This window comes from Chrysochloris asiatica, unplaced genomic scaffold (genome assembly GCF_000296735.1).
Source record: "Chrysochloris asiatica unplaced genomic scaffold, ChrAsi1.0 scaffold00339, whole genome shotgun sequence".
NCBI lineage: Eukaryota > Metazoa > Chordata > Mammalia > Afrosoricida > Chrysochloridae > Chrysochloris > Chrysochloris asiatica.
The window spans coordinates 2,541,125-2,563,583 of record NW_006408857.1 but is presented as its reverse complement, the minus strand read 5'-3'; the positions used below and the strand labels follow the sequence as shown (position 1 = coordinate 2,563,583).

At 43.3% G+C, this 22,459-nt stretch overlaps 1 protein-coding gene across 1 annotated transcript in view; it reads left to right on the top strand.

The window, feature by feature from the left end:
• The window catches only part of LPXN (leupaxin), a 52,871-nt gene that overhangs the window by 19,533 nt on the left and 10,879 nt on the right, over nucleotides 1-22,459 (top strand). Inside the window, exons 4-7 of the mRNA XM_006875764.1 lie at nucleotides 9,895-9,994; nucleotides 14,700-14,867; nucleotides 15,807-15,980; nucleotides 16,112-16,193. Coding sequence (XP_006875826.1) covers nucleotides 9,895-9,994; nucleotides 14,700-14,867; nucleotides 15,807-15,980; nucleotides 16,112-16,193 — 524 coding nt within the window. The remainder of the gene's footprint in view (nucleotides 1-9,894; nucleotides 9,995-14,699; nucleotides 14,868-15,806; nucleotides 15,981-16,111; nucleotides 16,194-22,459) is intronic.

Genomic DNA, 22,459 nt, shown 5'->3' with positions numbered 1-22,459 from the left:
TGGACAAATTTGCTTTGTGATTGTTTATTCTTAGAACTCCCACCAGCTTCCTCCTCTTCCTCTAGCCCTTGAGCAGAGCAGGAACTCAGCCCAGCTGACTTGATTACTCCGCAAGGGGCCTGGCTTTTAGACGGGCTGTCAAGGCTGGGTGGAAAAGTGTCAGTAGTCTCAGGATTGCCACAGATGCTTTGGCCATGCTATCCCAGATACCATGCTCCGTTTTGCAAAAGGGAAAACATGCCTGAAGAAACTTAAGATTCCAGCTTTATCAGAGCAAGGAGCAGGGCTAAACTGAGACAGTGGGTCACCATGGCAGACGAATGAAGGCATACTCTTTTCCATATTTGCTCAGAATTTCTTTACTGGCTGGAGTGATTTCCTAGGAATAAAGTTACACATTGAAACAGATTCACTTCTTAAATCATTTTTCTGGCCCAAGAAGAGTCCACTGTGAAAAATAAAAAGGTCACTTATGCTGTTCTCTCTTCAATTACAGCTTGCAACTTTTAAAGTCAGAAAACCTTCTGTGAAACAAGGGACTTGAAGTTTTGATAATAAGGACTTGTAGGTTAAGAGGACTTCGAGACCCAGACGTGTCAAGTCGATGTTGGCTCCTAGTGACCCTGTAGAGCAGAGTAGAACTGGCCCATTGAGTTTTTCCAAGGCTGTGACTTTAAAAAGTCACATTTACAGGAGTGACTGCCACATTTCTCTTCCACCGAGTGACTGGTGGGTTTGAACTGCTGATCTTTGGGTTAGCTGCCAAGCACTGTCACCACTGTGCCACTGGGGCTCCTAAAGAGTACTACACTACTACACCTTATATAAGGAGCTCTGGTAGCGTAGTGGTTACAAATCGGGCTGCAAACCTTAAGGTCAGTGGTTTGAAACTACCAGCTGCTCCGTGGGAGAAAGATGAGGCTTTCTACTCCCGTAAAGATTTACACCCTCGGAAACTCTGTACAGGGTCGCTGTGGGTCGAAACCGACTCGATGGCACTTAACAACAACACCTTATATGGTTTCCAAATTGGAGCCAAGAGCACACAGGCATCTTTCTAAAACTCTCCACGTGAGGGCGCTTTCTACTTTGGTGGGAGTGAGGCTAATTTGTTCAAACAGATTCATCAGATTACTAAACTATTCCAGCTCCAGAAAGCTACTGGGTAGGCAAGTCTGTACTTCTCCTGTCACCCTGGCCCCTGCCAAAAATCAAAACAAAGTACACAACAGCAAAGGAACTCAGCACACAATAGGTACTCAGTAAATTTGATTTCTTAAAATTTAGTGAACTGAATTTTTAGTTTTCTTAAAATCTACAAATTAAGACTTTAATAGGAATGCAAAAGAACACAGGAAAACAAAACACACAAACCAGTCCAACCAGCAGCTATTACCCTGTATATTGCACACACTAGTACTGATTTTTTGCTCTACCCTTCCTCTCCCCCACAGTATGGGTCTCTGGCTTCTCCCCACCAGACCCATCCCCCCTCTGCTCTTGTTTTCTTCTGCATTCAGGGAAGCTGATCCACGCACAAAGCCTGGGTTTTCCTGAGTTTGGAAGATGAGAGTCCGGGAACTCTAGGGCATTTCTCTCCTAGTCTCTCTGTTCCTCCAGCCATGTTGTTGGCAATGCCTCTATCTCCTTTATGACTTTAGCTAAAACAAGACAGGCTCGCTGTAATTCCAGCATAGCTCTGGTAACCTGGGTCCCTAAACCAAAACAAAAAAATGAAAAACCCACTGCTGCAGAGTTGATCCCGACTCCCTCTCTGTAGGGCAAAGAAGAACTGACCCGCAGGCTCTCATTTTTATGGAACCTGATTTCCGTTTCTTTCTCTAGTGGAACAACTGGTGAGTTCGAACCACTGACTTACTGGTTAGCAGGCAAGTGCTTAATCACTGTGCCACCAGACCCCCCCACCTCTCACCCCCCTCCGGGTTCCTAGGCTCTGGCATCTCTGATCTTTGTCCTTTTAGTATACGGATAGTAATGGTTTCCTGTGGGGGACGAATCTGTGGGTGATGTAGTCAAATTTTGGTATTAAATTCTGTTTACTCACATTGCTGTGTTTTCCCGGTTGGACTTCTACTCAAATACTTCCCAATACTGAGCTCATAGCTGTATCGTCCTCTGTGGGGAGAAGAGGGAATCCAGGTGACCATTCCAGCAAGTCAATTCAAACTCAGCGATCTGCAGGATAGAGCGGAGCGTCCCACATTAGGGTTCCAAGCCTGGAATCTTTGTGGGAAGTGTGGTGGCTCCATACGACAAGCACTGGATAGTGAGCCCAAAGGTCAGCAGTTCCAGCCCACCAGCTGTTCCATGGGAGGAAGATGAGGCTTTCTGCTCCTGCAAAGATTTACAGCCCTGGAAACCCTATACAGGGTTGCTATGAGTCGGAACCGACTAGACTGCACTTAACAACAACAATCTTTACGGAAGCAGACTGCCACATCTTTCTCAGTGGAGTTGTGGTAGGGTTCAAACTGTAGACTTTTTGGTTAGCAGCAGTTATGTTGTTGTTGTGTGCTGTCTAGTCAATTCTGATTTATAGTGACCCTGTATAGGGTTTCTGAAAGCAGCTGGTGGGGTTCAATTGCTGACATTGTAGTTACCAATCCAGTGTTTATTGTGGTGGTGTTATTAAGTGCTGTTGAGTAGATTCATAGTAACCTTGTATAGGGTTTCCAAGGAGCAACTGGTGAGTTTGAACTGCTGACCTTGTGGTTCAAACCGACTTTGTGGTCCTGCACGTATCCTATAGCCACACCAGGACTCCATACAAATTTGTATCCTAGACTGATACAAATCCTTAAGGTTGGCACTTAGAGCCCACAAGGCTAGCATGTGCAAGAATTAGATTCCTATATTCTGTTTCTACCACTTAACTCCTGCTTGCTTAGATAAATCAAACATTGCTTTTAACCTAGAAAATATATTCAAGGTCATTGTGAATATGGTGGTTATTCTGTGTCGTCATTTAGATTCTGACTCACAGGGACCCTGCATAGGGTCTCTAAGGCTGTAAATCTTTACGGGAGCAGAAAGCCTCATCTTTCTCCTGCGGAACAGCTGGTAGTTTTGAACTGCTGACCTTGAGGTTCACAGCCCGATTCGTAACCACTACGTTACCAGAGCACCATTACAGTTGTGAATATAGCAATGTGATAATATTTCTTAAAAGAGCAGTATATCAGTTGTTTTTAAGTACTGTCAAGCCAATTTTGACTCATAGCGACTCTGTATAGGGTTTCCAAGGAGCAGCTGGTGAGTTTGAACCTCCTTTCTTGCAGTTCAAACCAACCTTGTGGTCTACTGTTTATCTGCAGTGCCACCCCACAAATACCAATGTAGAATTATACCATGTGCGTGAACAAATACAATCATTTTTGTGAGAACAGAGATGAACAGCTCATAAAAATATTACAGAGCTTTGAATGGGGGCTGGAGAGAGTCTAGCAGAGTTGCACAATGGAATCTGTTCATTGAGAAGTACGGCTTCTTTGATGCATCTCTTGTGATTCATATTGTCGAAATGTCTGAGTGATGAACTCAGTTGTTGCTGATGACAGAGCATAACACTTTCACCATCTTCAAAAAGTCAGAGACAATTCAAAGGATCTCTGATTGGAGCTTCCTCTCTTTTCAGGGGCATTTCCTCTAGTGGGCACTTAACTATGTGATCATTAACTCTTCACTGTCTCTCATTGGGTCTCATGGCAATGATCTAATTATCTCTATAACTGCATTAGGTGTGGCACTGTAGGATAAGCACTAAACTGCAAGGTCAGTGTGAACCAAAAGGTTGGCACTTCAAACTCCCCGGCCACTCCTGGAAACCATATACAGAGTTGCTATGAGTCGGAAACAACTCCACAGCACTGAGCAACAGCAGAAACAACAGGACTTTGGTTTGGAACCCAGTGAGAGCTCTTTGAATAAGCCTGACTGTGTCCCAGCTGGGAGATAGACAGGGTGTTAGGCTCAGGCAGCAAACTACATTAACAACTTGCGATATGCAGATAATACAACGTTGCTTGCTGGAAGTGAAGACAACTTAAAATACTGTTGAAGATCAAAGACTATAGCCTTCAGTATTGATTGCACCTCATTGTAAATAAAAGAAAAATCCTTACCACGGGACCAATAAATAACATCATGATAAATGGAGAAAAAATTGAAGTTGTGAAGTGGTGGGTCAGCAAAATAGAGGAAGACCCCCAACAAGATGGATTGGCACAGTGGCATCAGCAATGGGCTCAAGTTTAACAAAAATGTTGAGGATGGCACAGGACCAAGCAATGTGTTGTTCTGTTGTGCATAGGGTCGCTATGAGTTGGAACCGACTTGACGGCACCTAACAACAACAACAACAGCAAACTACACTACAGCCTGGGGCCACAGAATGGGCTGCCTTTTGTATTTCTGTGACACCTGCCCAGGGCAGCAGTGACTAACGAATTGTACCTGCAAAACATGAGGGAGAACTCCTTTGTCCCAGGATACTTGGAATCCGTCTCCCTTTTAGTCTGTCTCATAGGGACCCTATAGGACAGAGCTCTGGTAGTGTAGTGGTTACGAATTGGGCTGCGAACCTTAAGGCCAGCAGTTCGAAACTACCAGCTGTTCCGCGGGAGAAAGATGAGGCGTTATGCTCCCATAAAGATTTACAGCCTCGGAAACCCTGTACAGGGTCTCTATGGGTCGGAAACAACGGCACTTAACAAGTCTTCACGGAAGCCAACTGCCACATCTTTATCCTGTGGAGCAGTGGGGGGTGGGACTTCCCACCTTTCATTTGATGCCCGAGTCAGGACTTCTTGGAACCGTGCATGTCTGGCCATATTTGTTCCCAAATTAAAAAGTTAATAATATCTTGGCTGTGCCAGAGGACCATGCTTCACCTAAAAGACTAAGTCTTTTATCTTAAAAGAAGAAGGTATCTCATTTTCTACCTTTTTTCTGGTAGTTAAATGCTCAAAAATATGTTATGTCAGTAGTGGAACATATACCCCCAAAAACAGTCTTCTTAAAAAATTGTTCTTAAGATAGCAAGATACCCAGTTTCCTTTTCCCTTTTCCCTAGCTGGTAAATACATAAAAAGAAGTGAAGTAGAAAGGCTGCATTTTTTGTTTTGAAATATATTTACGGAAAGGTTTAGAATATTTGGTTTTATTTTTGGCTCTGTGTATGTGTGTATAAGGAGCTCTGGTAGCATAGTGGTTACAAGTTGGGCTGCTAACTTCAAGGTCAGCAGTTCAAAACTACCAGCTGTTATGCAGGAGAAAGATGAAGCTTTCTGCTCCTGTAAAGATTTACAGTTTCAAAAACCCTATATAGGGTTGCTATGAGTCGGAGCCGACTACACAGCATACCACTACCAGCAACACCACCACCACCATGTATGTGTGTGATAAAAAATGCATTTGATATTGTTTTCTGGAATAATGTTGAAGACTAGCATTGATAGAATCCTTGTCCTTCTCATTTCCTATTTAGAAATGTGTTTAATATTTGATTATCAAATATGAGACTTGCTACAGATTTCTTTTGCATACCTTTTATCAAGTTGTGACATTTATCTTTTTTCCCGAGATCTTCAACACCTTCAGTAAGGGTGGTTGAATTTGGTTTCAACTGAGTTTTCAGCCCTATCTAAACTTTCTTTATTTAGAAAGCTTTTTTCTTACTTGATAGTATAATGAATTACATCCTTTCCCTAATTAATATTGAACTACCCTTGGATGTCTAGAGTAAACACTTACCTAGCTATGATGTATAATTTCTTAAAACACATTTCTGTTGTTTTTATTTAAACTTTCCATACATGATCTAAACAAGTACAATGCAAAAGAAGGGGAACACGGAGGATCAGAGATCCAGACAACGACAAGATCAGGTAGATTACAGGATAAAATAGACTGCACTAAATGGACAGAGAAGTCAATGGACCATAAGGCAACCTCAAAGAAAATCAACACTTCACAGCATACCAAGAGAATGAGAATCCAAGAATATGAAAACATTAAAACTATGAGGAAACATACAAGAAAGTACACACAAATCATGAATTCAATAGAGAAAGACAAACAGAACAAAGAAGCAACAACACCACAAAAAAACAAATATAATGACAACAAATAATCAATACCTATCAAGGTCAGCGGTTCGAAACTACCAGCCGTTCCGCGGGAGAAAGATGAGGCTTTCTACTCCCGTAAGGATTTACACCCTCGGAAACCCTGTACAGGGTCGCTATGGGTCGGAACTGACTCGATGGCACTTAACAACAACAACAATCGATAATTACACTGAACGTAAATGGATTGAATGCACCTGTTAAGAGACGGAGGGTAGCAGAGTGGATAAGAAAACAAGATCCTTCAATACGCTGTCTGCAAGAGACACATCTCACACACAGAGACAGAAACAGATTAAAAGTGAAAGGATGGGGAAAAATATACCAAGCTAATTGCAATAAAAAGTGAACAGGAGTGGCAGTGCTAATCTCAGATAAAATAAACTTTCCACACACATCTGTTTTGTCTTTCTTTGTCCAGTTTTAGTATCAAGTTTCTGCTAGACTCATAAAATGAATTGTGTGATTTTCTATATACTAAGCGTTTATACTTATTGATGAAGATCAAAGACCACAGCCTTCGGTATGGGTTGCGCCTCAGTGTAAAGAAAAAAATCCCCACCACTGGACCAGTAAATAATATCATGATAAATGGAGCGAAGATTGAAGTTGTCTAAGACTTCATCTTGCCCAGGTCAACCATCAACACTCATGGAAGCAGCAGTCAAGAAATCAAATGACAGGTGTTATTGGGCAAATCTGCTGCACCCTATCTCTCTCTCTCTCTCTTTCTCTTTTTCTTGGTCTCAACATTGTTACTTTTTTGTTGATGAACATTTGATAGACCCTTTCATCTGGAATGGAACTTACTCTGTATAACAAACCTTTGAACTTCCTTTATGAAACAAAACTGGACTGATATCTGTCTTCTCCACAGACATTGAAAGTCCAAAGACGTTTATCAATCCTGTACAACATCCAGGGCACAGAGCACGTCTGCTCTGTGGGATCATCATGGTTACCATGTAGTCTAAACATTGAAATTGAAATGTTGAGAGTGGCATGTTGGCAGTTCATCCATGGAAACGATGATGGGGTTTATTAGGGAAGTGAAGAGGGTACAATTTAGGATGAAAAGCAACTCAGAACACAACAGTTCTCCAGTCTGGACCACCTCGTCTGCCATACTACAGTCATGCCTCACTCTTGTGTTCAGCCTCTCAGCCATGTGGTCCCTTGGCCTCTGCCCTACTCGAGGATGTACACACTGTCTCTTTAAAGCATTCAAGAGCAAAGATGTCAATTTGAAGATTAAGGTGCGCCCGACTCAAGCTATGGTATTTTAAATAGCCTCATGCATGTGAAAGTTGGACAGCGACTAAAGAAGACAATAGAAGAATGGATGCATTTGAGTTATGGTGTTAAAGGAGAATATTAAAAGTACTATGGACCACCAAAAGAACAAGCAAATCTCTGTTGGAAGAAGTACAGCCAGAGTGCTTCTTAGAAGCGAGGATCAACAAACTTTGGATATATTATCAGGAGGGACCAGTCCCTGGAGAAGGAAAGGATATCATGCCTGATAAAGTGGAGGGTCAGTGAAAAAGAAGGAGGCCCCTAATTAGATGAATTAGCCCAGTGGCAGCAACAACGGGCTCAAGCATCACAGCAGTTGTGAGGTTGGGTGAGCTTGGACAGGACCCAGCACTGTTTCGTTCTGTTGTACGTAAGGCCACTATAAGTCGGTACCGACTTGTTGGCACCGAACAACAACAATAAGAGTTTGTAAAATGTCAGTTTTTGTTTGTTTTGAATTTCATTAATTTATGCTTTTATTTCTTACATTTAATGATGTTAGGGAACACAATGTCTCTATAGAATAAACAGTGGACTGCAAGACACAAGGTCAGCAGTTCAAGCCCACCTGTTACTCCTTAGGAGAAAGATGCGGTTTCTGCTCTGTAAAGATTCCCAATCTTGGAAACCCTATACAGGGTCACTATGAATGAGTTGGAAGTAACTCAACACCACTTAACAAAAACAATTATACTAGTTTTTCATTTTCTTTTTCATATTCTTGAGTTGAATGCTTTATTTATATTTGGTCTTTCTTGTTTTTCAATAATTGCACTTAGGACTGTTTACGTATTTTCTTTTAATGACACATTGTCTTCAACTCTGAGGTGTTTGTGTATGTTCTCATTGTTATTTCTAAAGTGTCTGAAGTCAGTTGAAGTTAAAAACAATTTTTTTTTCAATTCCAAGAATTATTTTGTTGTTGTTGTTAAGTGCTGTTGAGTCGGCTCCAATGCATAGCAGCCCTGTGTAGTGTTTTTGAAGAATGTCTAGTGGGTTTGAGCTGCTGATCTTGTAGTTAGCAATCCACTGCTTATCCTACAGTGCCACACCAAGACTTTAGAAGTGCTTTGTTTTTTTCCCCCAGTGGCTAGATTTTTTTTTAAATGGTTAATTTACATACTTATTTGCTGCTAGCTAAGAATTTATTAAGATTTATTTTGTGTCTTCCGACATGGCGAATCTTTGCTCCATGTATCTGAATAGATTGCACAGGTATCTGAATAGAATCTGTAGTCTGTGTTTTAGATCCAAAGTTTTATTTATCAATACTTTACTCACAATATTTGTTGTTATTGCCATTAAGTGCCGTGGAATCAGCACCTACTCATAGCGACCTTGTATGGAGTTTCCGAGGAGCAAGCTGGTGGGTTTAAACTGCTAGCCTTGCAGTTCAGACTGACCTTGCAGTCCAGTGCAGTATTCTCCAGTGCCATACCAGGACTCCTTACACACAATACATAGAGAGATATGAAATCAGCATCATGCACATTATTGAAATCTTATATATTGTGGGTTTGCAAAATTTTCTGCAAACTTTTGACAATACTAGACAGTAGGCATTGTAAGCTTTGTGGGCCTTTGGGTGCCTGTTGAAACAACTCAACTACACAGAAGCAGTTGTAGCTAACATGCAAATGAGTGGGCGTGGCCGAATTTGGCCCAGGGTTCCTTAGGTTGCTGATGCTGATCTTTTGTCTTTAATCTGACTGTAGTTGAGAGAAGACATAATCCTTAACAACAACAACAACAACAACAAAAACCCACCAAAAAATGAAATGGGCTGCTACCGTCAAGGTCAGCAGTTTGATACTATCAGCCATTCCACAGCTTTCTGCTCCTGTAAAGATTTACAGCCTCAGAAACCCTATGCAGGGTAGCTAGGAGTCGGAATGGGCTCCATGGCACATAGCCACCACCGCCGCCACCACCGCAGGTCTTAAAGCTCTGTGCTCTTTATCTTTTTGTGTCCTGGTTGTTCAAGCTCTGTGTCTCTTCATGTCCTACCTGTTGGGGAAGAAAGACCTCCCAATTCCAGGGCCATTCTTTTCCTTTATATGCAGGAGAATAATACCAGTTTTTGGCATGACCACAGGAAGAGATGGAGACAAAAGACAGAGAGAAGCATTGTTCAGATTTTGAGTCTAGTACAATTGCTGCTGTGTACTGTGGAGACGGTCCTGACCCATAGCGACCCTGTATAGAGTTTCCGAGGCTGAAAATTATCGGAGCAGAAAGCCTCATCTCTCCCGCTTGGATTCAAACTGCTGACCTTGTTTGTGATGCTTCCAGCGCTCATGTTTAGTCTAGTACCCATTTTTTAAATACCCCATGTCCCTGCTTTTACACTCAGTATCTAAGGGGGTCAAAGCAATTTTTTTAGTATTTTATGTGTGACTTGGCATTTGAATGAAATGTTTGGGTATACTTTTGTTTTTGTTTTTCCCCATAGTGAGATCCAAGAGCCAAAGAAATTAACACCACCTCCTAAAACATCAGCAGCCGCTCAGTTGGATGAGCTCATGGCCCACCTGTGTGAAATGCAGGCCAAGGTGAGTGTATTACTATGATAAAGCCTCCAGAGGCCAGAACAACAGTGGTTTCTCTTTAGGGAACTCAGTTCTGCCTGACTCCTTTAGGAACTCTTTTATGTGGTCATTCAGCTTCCCAGACACTGGATGAGCTTCACTTTGTGCTGTGATGATCTAGACACAAAAGGCCACATGATGCAGGCCATAATCTCAAGGAGCTGTGGGTGTTGGGTGTGATTGTTAACGCAAGGTGCACACTTCTGTAACGTGTAGAATAAAAGGCAAGCAGTTTGCTAAAACATAGGGAACAAACATTAGGGATGCAGAGGGGTCATGGAGGTTTTTTTCAGAGAGGTGGGATGGCATTTGGGATAGACTCTGAAGGAAGGGTAGGGTTTGGATGTATACAGATGGAAGCGGAGAGGTCCTGGTAGTTGCAGTGAGTCCTGAGGGCCGAGGCTACGAAGGAAGCCCAGGTACAGTGTGGAAGGGCTGCTAGAGAGACCTACCTGAGCAGGCTGGAGGAGAGCAGTGGGCATGCTAAGACAGCAAGGGGCGACCCAAGGGTGGCTCTGAAAGGGTGAGGCATCTTAAACCCCACAGTGTTCTCACCCTACAAGCTCCAATGGCCCGGTGTTCTTGTTGTTGAGGCCTGGTAGGGCATGTAAGTCAGGTAAGTAGAATTTAGGTTTTCTGACAGGAAATATGGCCTAGCTTGGAAGGTTTGATATACACATCTGAAGTGACTATGATCTAATTTCAAGGCCGTGTGTAAATCTGGGTGATTGGGAAGGGAAGGGACCTTAGCTATATGGCTCATCTGTGACTATGCATGTTCAGCACAGAGCCTGGCACCGACACCTCCACCTCTAGTGCAGGGACAGGTGGACACACAGCACAAGCATGTTTGCATTCATGACCGATGTTCTTTGATGTCTACAATAAACTAGCTGGATCGGCTCTTTTTACTCTAGAACTGAAAACCCCCAAACTGACCCATAGCAGCTCCACATAGGGTGTTTAAGGTTCTGTCTTTATGGGAACAACCTCATCTTTCTCCTGCAGAATGGCTGGTGGGTTTGAACTGCCAACCTCGAGGTTAGCAGTCCCTTGCGTATCCTGTAAGATCACTTTCAAATTGATTTAGCATCTGTTTTGGCTTATTGAAATTTATAATGAAAAATATCTGTTTTTTTGATAGGCCATACATTCACATTGTATAAGAATCAAAAGTCCAAAATGATGTTATGTGCCATCAAATTGATTCTGACCCACAGCAAAAGTCCACACGGAGTGGAACTGCACACAGATTGTCTCAGTCTGAAACCTTTACAGGGGACTCCTGCCATGGTGCTGTGGATCAGCACTGGATTAGAAACCACAAGGTCGGCAGTTCAAACCCACGAGCTGCTCCTTGGAAATGCTATACAGGGTCCCTATGAGTCGATATTGACTCAAGGGCATGTAACAACAAGAGCAGATCAGCAGGTGTTGTATTCTGGGTAACCTTTGGTAGGCTTGAGTCACCAACTTTATGATTAACAGCTAAACGTTTCATCATTGCACCCAGGGCTTCTATCTGGAATATACAAGCCAATAGAGACACAGATATTTGTATACGTATATTTATAGTTGTAAGGAGCCTTGGTGGGGCAGTGGGCTATGTGTTAGGCTGCTAAGGTCAGAAGTCAATCTACCAGATGCTCCTCTGGAGAAAAGATGAGGCTTTCTGCTCCTGTAAAGATTTACAGCCTCAGAAACCCTATGAGTCGGAACTGACTCGATGGTACGTAACAACAACTCAACTATGTAGTAAATATACTGTAGCCATCTTGTTAAGTGCTGTCGAGTTGGTTTCCACTCATAGTGACCCTAGATAGGGTTTCCAAGGAGCAGGGGGTGGGTTTGAACCGCTCACCTTGTCGTTAGCAGTCTAGTGCTGATCCTACAGCAGCACACCAGGACTCTGCTTTTAGGTAAATTTTATTCTTGTTTTATTTTTCATACTTGATATTGGTGCTAGGTGCCCTGGTGGTATAGTGGGTTACACATGGAGCTGTTAACTGCAGGGACAGCAGTTGGAACCCACCAGCTGTTCTGAGGGAGAAAGATGAGACTGTAAAGAGTGACAACCTCAGAAACCACAGGAAACAGTTTTTCTCTGTTGTGCAGGATTGCTCTGCGTCAGCGTTCACTGGATGGCTGTGGCTTTGGGGCTTTGGGAGGGTAGTATCAGTCATCCTGTCATGCCTTTCAGACATTAGGCTTTCAGGCATTAACCTCTTGAATGCTAACTGACATTATAAAAGAGAGGAAGGAACTTTGTCAGATGATGAACATTTCCTGAAGGGAAGTGCACATTTTGGATTAATGAGATGATGTGAGGTTAGTTCATGTAGTAAATTAGGATCAGGAGAGGCCTGAAGGCAGACAGTAACAGATCACACTCAGGATGCTTGTTGTTGTTGGTAAGTGCCATCCAGTTGGTGGTTCTGACCCATAGCGACCCAGTATAGAGTTTCCAAGGCACGACTGGTGAGTTTGAACTGTTGACTTTGTGGTTCAATCCGACCTTGTGGTCCTGTGCTTTATCCTACAGCAGTACACCAGGACTGAGGCCTGTTGCTGAGTAATAAAAGATATGATTGGAAAGGCCAAGTGAGGGCAGTGGATGGGAGACTTAGAACGCATGTCTGACCATTGCAAATGTGAAGCCCAGTGTTAGGTAGATGGGAGCCATGACTCAGATGGAAAGGAGTGGGGAGAGCCAGACTCAGGCCTGAGGTGATGACAGATAAACTAGGCATCTCTGTAGTGTGTGTGTATAATTTGAGACTTTTCCTCTGGATGCATTATCATAACTCTTTTGGAATTTGGCTTAAATAAATCCAACCCATCAGCAAGGTTTATCCCACCACTTTCCCCTTATCACTTACCCCTGAGACCCCCTCCTGGTCTCTACGTTTCCTTTCTTGCTTGTGTGCTCTTAATTAATTCCACACTCAGCTACCACAAGGGTCTTCTAAGGAAGATTCCTTCTCTCTTAGGTTTGAGACACTCCAACGGCTCCCATCACCCTGGAATCATAAAGGCCCACAGGGACTTTTCTTCTCTCTCCATTGTGTCCTCCTGCGGCATGCCATCTCACTCCCCTCTGCTGGCATTCTACTTTACTTTGCTTCCAATGTGCGAAGTTGTTTCCTCAAGACCTTCCCTCCACCCCTCCCTTTGGAGTGCTCTTCTTGTAAATATCTATCAATATTTATGGGTCCAAAGTATATCCTTCTGATATCTGCTCAGACATCACCTCCGCCAGAAACCGTTTCTTATCACCCCCGTCAACATTCGTGCTTCCCCACCAGCCTACCCTCCGTCACTTGTGTTTCCATCTACAAATTATAACTCATCTCTTCCTGATAGTAAATCGTATGTGGAATTGTTTATTGTCCGTCACTCCATAGAACGTAAATTCGGTGAGGGTAGAAACTCACTCCTTTTTATGCATTGTTGTTGTTGGGTGCTATCGAGTTGGTCCTATGCACAACAGAACAAAACACTACCAGGTCCTGTATCATCCTTACGATTATTGTTAAGCTTGAGCCAACTACTGCTGCCTCTGTGCCAAACCTTCTCCTTAGGGGTCTTCCTCTTTTTGGCTGACCTTCCACTTTACCTAGCATGATGTCCTTCTCCAGGGACTAGTCCCTCCTGATAACATGTCCAATGTATGAGAGATGAAGTCTTGCTATCTTGGCTACTAAGGAACATTCTGGCTGTATTTGTTCTAACACAGATTTGTTTACTCTTCTATCTTTCCTTGGTATTTTTAATACTATTCTCCAACACTAAAACTCAAGTACATAATTCTTCTACAGTCTTCCTTATTCGTTGTCCAACTTTCACATGCATATGAGTCTATTGAAAATACCATGGCTTGGGTTAGGGACACCTTAGTCCTCAAAGTGGATCTTTTCTCTAACACTTTAAAGAGGTCTTGTGCAGCAGATTTGCCTAATGCAATACATCATTTGGCTTCTTGGCTGTTGCTTCATGAGTGTTGTGCATCAGTCTATACCCAATGCCACAGCAGTAACTGACACAACCTAGTTACTCATTATCAGTCTTAGAAGCAAGGATGGCAAGACGTTGGCTTTTTGAATGACTGTTTTTGTACACATCATCAGGAAAGACAAGTTACTAGAAAAGGATACCATGTCAGTGAAAATAAGGGATGTTCTCAATGAGATGGACTGACCCAGTAGCCTAAACAATAGACTAAAATATGGCTGGCTCAGGACCAGACCGCGTTATCTATAGAGTCACTAGGAGTCAGAGCCGACTCAACGGCACCCAACACCAACAATAGGTGCTCACTAAATATTGCAGAGTAAGTGACTAAAAGGATGATAGGACTAGCTTTGATCATAAAAGCCAGAAAGGGTATCAGCGGCAGAGGGTCAATTTTCTACAGTCAGAAAAGATTTCCAAGATTAGAGGAACACTAGTCAGATTTTCTTCAACCTGAGGAAGTTATATGAAAGGATGATGAAAGCATTTCTGTTGGAGTTAAAATGTTGGATTCTTCTAGTGCCTTGGAGGAGGGGATTAGGGGAAAATCTAAATCACTGTACTGTGAAGGTGAGCTTATCTGAGTCATGTAGAAGATGCCCGTGAGGGTAAAGGTACACGAGGCAGGTCCTGTTCACAGTTCTTTCCTTGGTTTCAGGTTGATGTGAAAGCAGATGTGGGCAAGAAGCCCTTACTGGACCAGCAGGATCACCAGGCCTCCCTGGACTCCATGCTGGGCGGTTTGGAGCAGGACTTGCAGGACCTTGGAATCGCTACAGTGCCCAAGGGCCATTGTGCTTCCTGCCAGAAACCGATTGCTGGAAAGGTGGGCAGGGCCACGATGAGGGTCTGTGTCTGTGTGTATGTATGTCTCGTTCTCCTTATATTCAGAGCTATTTCAGTTGTTAGTTATCATTGAGCTTGTTCTGACTCCTGGGGACCCCATTTATATAGAGTTGAACTGCTGTACTGTGGGGCTTTCTTGGCTGCAATCTTCATGGAAACAGGTGACCATTTTAGTAACAGCTAATCATTGCCAGTCACCAACAAAGCTCTGTGCATAGCTGCATGCTTTACAAGCACCCCCTCGTTCAGTGGTCATGTCAGCACTTCAGAGGGGACGCTACTATTTATTGTTCCTTTTGTAAACATAAGGACACAGAGGGTCCAGAGATTTCACTGGCTTAAGATCTAGAACGAAGCAGAGATGAAATTTGAACCCATGAGAGTCTGATGCCCATGCATGAGCTCTTACACTGTTTTGTGCACTGCCTCCATTGAGAATAACTCTCTTATGATTCTTTCTGTTCAAACATTCCCAAGTTGATTAATTACCATTTTTAGATGAACACAGTTACAAATCATAAATCCAGACTTCTGCTCTGCCTCATCCTTACCAAAGCTGTGATAACGGGTCTTGAGTCGTGACTCAGCATGGGGCTTGAGATGAGGTATTCAGACCAGTTGACTGTTTTCTTTTCCAGGGGTTTTTGGCCTATCACCACCATGTTCTGTGTTGTGTCTACCACCCTCTGAGGAGATAGATCAGTCATGAACAGTCATAGACTTTTTGCCCACATGATCAGTCAGGAAATTGGGCATCCTTTGGCCATGCACAAAGCATGGACAGGGACAGCCTTAGGTAGAACTGAGGTGTAGATCTCAGCATTCCTAGGACGGGTCATTTCCATGGACCACCTTGTGAGGTTATGGAACTTGCATGCCCTGGAGCATGGACCAGGCCTCGCTTTCCTTCATCCCCCAGGTGATCCATGCTCTTGGGCAATCCTGGCACCCAGAGCACTTCCTCTGCACTCACTGCAAAGAAGAGATCGGAGCTCGCCCCTTCTTTGAGCGGAGCGGCATGGCTTACTGCCCCCAGGACTACCACCAGCTTTTCTCTCCACGCTGTGCCTACTGTGCTGCTCCCATCCTGGACGTGAGTATAGCTCTGCTCCCCAGCCGCTCTCCCGGGGTCTCGGGGTCTCTAGTCACTTAGGCAGAACTGGTGTGTGTGTGTGTGTGTGTGCAGCACTGCAGCCTGCTGATCCCTGCCTACTCCTTTTCCAGAAAGTGCTGACGGCGATGGATCAAACCTGGCACCCAGAGCACTTCTTCTGCTCTCACTGTGGAGACGTGTTTGGTGTGGAAGGTACGGCGGCCTGGATGCTGCATCCCAAAGCCCAAGGGCTACTTAGGAGAAGGCCTGGCAGAGCTTTTCCTTGATGCCTCTGCCCCATCTATGCGGTGGTCCTAGTTCCTACACAAGCTTTCAGATAGCCCCTTTAGTTTTACATGACATCTTTCCTCACCTCCCCTCACCCCAGCATTTATAATTTTTGTTTAAAATGAATTTTTAAAAAACTACAAAAAAATTAACTTCAAGGTTAAGACAGAAAGAGAGCCTTATTGTGCTTCTCCGTTCTCTACCCCTAAATCCAGTTTGCTGCTCAGAATTCTGATAGATGTTTCTTCTGTTACTTCGTTATTTACTCGTGTTTTGAATAATACGTGTATGTACTATAGAGTGATGCTTTCTCCTCACTTGTAACCATTTCATATTGACTTTCTACTAGGGAAGATGAGGATTTAGAAATATTATTACTGCCCCTCTCACCCCCAACAAGCTGCCTCATTCTCTCAATATGTGATTAGGTCAGAATTTCACATTAGATCAGTACCCAGTGTGTACGTATTATTGGCAGTCAAGGGCATGCCATTCATGTTGAGCCATGTGGGAATCCACGAGTACAGCAGAGCAGGAATTTTGGATCACACTGTCTGGTTCATATCTGGGCTGTGATATTTACTAGCTGCATGATGTTCAAACCATTACCCTCACTCCGCCTTGCTTTTCCCATCAGTAAAAATCATGCCTATAAGAACTGTCAGGGGTTTTTCTGAAGATCTGAAGAGACCTGACCAATTTAGTGCTAGAACACTACCTAGTACACAGTTAGAACCTGTCCTTCTCAAGTCGATTGTGACTCCTGGCGTGCCCATGTGTTCCGGAGTAGAACTGCGCTACAGTGTCTTTTGTCTGTTTGTCTGACTGTCATTGTTAGGGAAGCAGAGCGCTAGGCCTCTCCTCTCTGGTACATCTGGGTGGGTTTAAAAAGCCCACCTTCATGCTTATAGGCGGGGAGTATAGTGGCTCCATATGATAAACACTGGACTGTGAACCATAAGGTCCCTGGTTCGAGCCACCAGTCGCTCAGTAGGAGAAAGATGAGGCTTTCTGTTCCCTGGAGGATGTAAAGTAAAGCCTGGGAAACCCTCTATAGGGCCGTTGTGGTGGCATTAACAACCACAAAGGTCTGTAGTCGGTGCAGACTGCTTGTACCACCAGGAACCTTGTACTAATGATGAATATTGTTATTATCCCAGTGGTCATCTTGTATATAGTGTTTTTTCCTGGAGTTAACATTTGGGTTCCTTTTTCATGAATTTAGTTTTCTTTGTACTACTCACTCATTTATTTGACAGGATTGAGAAAATCCTTTGAAAAGTGGTCCACTACATCTGGTAAATACGTCAGTTCCGTTCTGCGTCCCCCGCCCCTGCCTTTCAGGAGCTCTCCTGTTCCAGCTCTCTTCAGGTCTGCTGAGAAGCAACTATTCTGGCTCATTATCCTGGAGATTGTATTCACCATTCACCCTATTTGGATCCCTTTTGTTTTAATGCATGTTATCTCTGACATTTTGGTGGAAACCACCTTTTCATAGCTTTCTGAATAGAAAAAAAGAATAGGAAGTAAATTTCTTGAGACCTTGAACACGGGAAAATGTTTTTTATCTCCTTATCAGCCTTGACTAAGTTGCCTGAGCATAGAATTCTAGATAGAAATGATTTTTCTTCATAAATCTAAAGGCATTGCTTCTAACTTCCAGAGCTGAGAGTTTATTTCCATTCCTGATCCTTTCTGCGTGACCTGCTTTTCCCTATATGCATGATTCTATTATTATTATTTTTATATACTGCATTGCCATCATTTTTTTATGACTTTTTCCTTGGATATTTGTTTTGAATACAATTCATGCACAGAATCAAGGTGCTTTTTTTTTTTTTACTTTGTCTTTTCCTGTTCTTTTCAGGTTGAACTCAGTGGGGAAGGTTTTCTCCTCTCTCCTCCTCTCTCCTAAATAAAACCTTGGACAGTCCCAAGGCTTTTCTGATTACTCTTACTCGTAACTTTTAAATAGGATATCAATTTAAGTTAAGAAACACAAAAACTCTGTACTGAGGTAATTCAGTCAAGGTAATAGCTAAAGTTTCCCACTTACTTAAAGTGACAGCTACTTCTTATCCCCTGGTGGGGCCTTTCAGTTGAAGGAGCCAGGGAACCAGGGAGCCTGGGAAGGAAGGAGATGAGAGTGGAGGAAAGGAAAGCCCTAACTTGTCTGTTGTTAGGTTCCATCGAGTCAGTTCTGTATAAGGTTTCCAAGGAGTAGCTGGTGAGCTTGAACCACTGACCTTATGGTTCAAACTGAACTTGCAGTCCAGAGCATTAATCCACAGTGCCACACACTCTCCTAAATTGACTCTCTGCTCTCTGGGCCTGGCAGGCGTTTAACTCTAACTTGTCTTTCTTGGATGCTCTTGTGCATTCGTTGCAGGCTCCATCAATGAACCTTCGAGTGTCCTTCCCAGGCCATGACTGGCTGTTCTCTTCTTGGCATACTCCTTTTGACAATCCACACTCTACACAGATTATTTTGGGGGAATTTTCATTTTTCTCCCCAGCTGATCACTTATAAATGATTTAGATACTTGCAGGCCATCTCTTTCTTTCTCAGATATGGACCATGGAAAATGTGTACCTTTCTCTCACAGGCCATGGGATTATAGTTAATTTCAGCTGCATCCCTCTGTTCTGCTGCTGGAGGCCATGTTAGTCTTACGTATTTTTTCCAGGGATTCCATTGGCTGTATCCCACTAGTGGGGGATACAGACCAGCCTCACTCAGTGGTCCTGTGGAAGCCCATCTTTAGACCTGAGGTGAAGCATGAGGCATACTCCACTCCTCCTGGTAGTTGTATTGGAGTGCTTATAACACACTTTTCTTCAGAGAAATCCCCTCTGAGTTTTCTTTTTACCCATGTTATATCTTCAGTGTGAGAAGTTCAAGAATTGTACAAATAGTCGCTGGCCATCTATTTTGGGGGTGGGGGTCTCAAAGCTCGGTCTATGTGGTGGTGGCAGCAGCAATGGGCTCAAATGTAGCAATGATTGGATTTTGAGGATGGCCCAGGACCGGACAGTGTTTCCTTCTGTTGCGCATAGGGTCACCATGAGTTGGAGCTGACTTGATGACACCTAACAACCACAACTCAAAGCTCACTTTGGAATGCTACATCTATTATATCTTGGCAATGAATATCTTATTACCCTGTCTTTATTAGATACTGCCAAAGATGGTATCTTGGCCCAACGTTGTTTCTATTGGCCAGAAAGTCAAAGAGTTGGGATTGAAGCTCAGGTCTCATTCCTCCAAATTCCATGTTTTACTACAACATCACAACAGCCCCTTGACTGAGACTCAGTAGTTCTTCTGCTATTGGGTCTCCTGACTGCCTTTTCTGGACAGTCCGTCTGGCAGCTGACCTGCAGACAGTGGCTCTGACGTCATCCACTAGCTGAGTACCTTGTAGGATTTGTCTTTCTTTTATAGTGTGTTTGCCCGGTGCTTTCCACAGATCATCAGGTATTTTATTTCTAGATTGCACTCCACTTAAGCAGCATTTTTCACTGAGCCTTACTCTAGATCCTATTAAAATGTGTCACGGTAAATTTATGTTGTATGAGTAACCATGCGTGTCTGAGAGTAGTGTAGAATAGTCAGCAGGTGACTACTGCCCATGGGTGATTCTGTGGAAATTGCCTGAGAATAGAACAACACAACACAGACACATTTCAAGAGGAGCTTTCTGTGAGATACAAAATTAAAATATCCTATCTTCAGGATGACCAGAAAGCACCTGAAGGGAGCTAGTTCTCATTGTTCATGACGTGGGCTCTTCTAAATCCGAAAGGCTACTTGGATCATCTATGATTTGACATATATATGATGTTGTTGTTAAGTGCTGTTGACTTGATTCTGACTCATCGTGACTCGGTATATGGTTTCTAAGTAGTGACTGGTGAGCTTGAACTGCCAACATTGCTGTTCAAACTGACCTTGCAGTCCAGTGCATTAACTCACAGTGCCATACCAGGACATATATATATGAAGCCACATTTAAAATATATTTATAAGTTGTGACAACTGACAAAAAAAAAAAAAAAGAAAAAGAAAAAAGCCACTCAGAAACCAGCAGCATCTCTTGAATTGTATTTCCGTTTATTTATTGTTGGCTTTCTGGAAATGGGCCTCCTACCATATGGCCATTCTACGCATTCAGTGATACCTTGTCTTACTCCAAGCCACATAGTCACACACAGAGGTTCTATAATGACAGCTTAACCACAGAGCCTCCTGGGAAATTAACATTCATCTACATTTTTGTTTCTGTTCAGAGAATTCCTCTTCAAGGTTCAAGTTTCTAAGCACAGCAGGCCTTAGCATCCTCCCACAGGGAGCAGGTCCACAGTGCCTACCTGCCCTTCTTTCTGATTGTTCATTATCCCTGTCAGGCAGGTGCTCCCTAATTTCCCCTGTGGCGAAAAGCCTCACTAGAGTGCAAACAGCCTCTGCCTCTCCCTGGCACTTTTAATTGTTAGTGTTTCTCATCCGGCCTCCAGAGGTAATTGGCCCCAGAGAGAGCCTGCAGGAAAGTTTGTCCTGAAACTTTCTTTGTTGGGTAGCTAAATGCAGGGACATCACAGCAAGCGAGGCCCATTGCTTTTGACTTCTCTCTGGAGATACCCCTGAGTTGAAGTGGAGGATGTTAGTTCTCTGCTCCCCTCCTCCTGAGACCAGCTGCCCCACAGAGGCCTAGAGGAGGTCATTTCTAGGTTAATTGGCATGCCTTATCATTTTCTCAACCCCCACCTACCTGTAGGCATCAGCATCACCTGAGGACTTGTTAAGAATGCAAATTCTCAGGTCCATTCCTAGACCCACGGAATCAGAAACTGGGAACGCCCCGGGGCCTAAGAGTCTTCACTTTGACAAGATCTTCGGGTGATTGATTCATGAATGCTACCATTAGAAAATGATAGTGCCACACCAAAGCAAAAAAGAATACAGACTTGGGTAAGGCAAGGTTCTCATGTGCCAACAAATGACCAGAGGTCATGGAAAAACTGCGGCTACATAATCTGGGTTCCCAACTCCTGGCTGCTCCTGTTGCCTGTGTAGATCTGTGCTTAACTATCAAAGTGAGGTTCCCTGGCAGTGCCACTTTCCAGCATTCAGTGGGGCTCAGCAGATCTCAGTAGTAATTTAAGTTAGGGGAGTGGCACTTCAGTTAGGCTCCTAAAATTAGACCTAGATTTGCATTTCAGCACCTCTGCTGACTAGTTTCTGCTCAGAGGTTCCTTTTTCTCACATATAAAATAGGGCTAATAGCTACTTCAGAGAGTAGTTGTAAAGAATCCCGTTTCAATCCAGAACTGTAGGCAAAGCCCTCAGTTGAATCCAGTCCATAGCAGGTGTTCCATGAGTGGAACTGCTAATGTCCCATCTACATCTTAGGTAGCTTCTCCAAGTAAACACCAAGGAGAATTCTGTTCAGCAAAATGCACCTGATTATACATCTTCTAGTCAATTCTGGAGTGACATGCTTTGGGAGCTAATGGTTTCAATTTTTCTATGGTTCTATTGTCCACATGTCTACTCATTCTTAATCTATTTAACATATTGATTGAGCAACTACTATATATTCGAGGCACTGGGGATACTGTTACAAAAAAACAAAGATCCTACCTTCATGGTGCTTATATTCTTGTGGGAGAGACAGACAGATACCAAATTAGTTAACTAGCTAGCTTACTAATTCTGTCTGGGTGCTATTTGAGATGGGCTAGTGGGTAGCAAGATCAGCTTTCTCTTACACAGACACCTGTGCTAAATGAAGGACCAAGTCAGTTTTAAGTGGAGGGAACATATCATTTGACTAAGGGCTTACAGATGCATGAGTTTAGTATATTTTTCTCTTTTTATAGTGTAGAGACAATAAAAATACCTTGCAGAAAATTTCACTTATATGAGTGTATCCTCCTAATATTATCCCAACATAACTGTAAAAAACTTTGGCCCTCCAAAATTTTTCTACATTCATATTTACACACAGAGTAGTTATGTTGTTGCTGTTATGTGTGTCATGTTGGTTCCGACACACAGTGAAATGAAACATTGCCCAGTCCTGCACTACCCTCACAATTGGGGTGACGTTTGAGTCCATTGTTTCTGCGACTGTTGTGCAAATCCATCTTGTTGGGGATCCTCCTCTTTTTTGCTGACCCTCCACTTTACC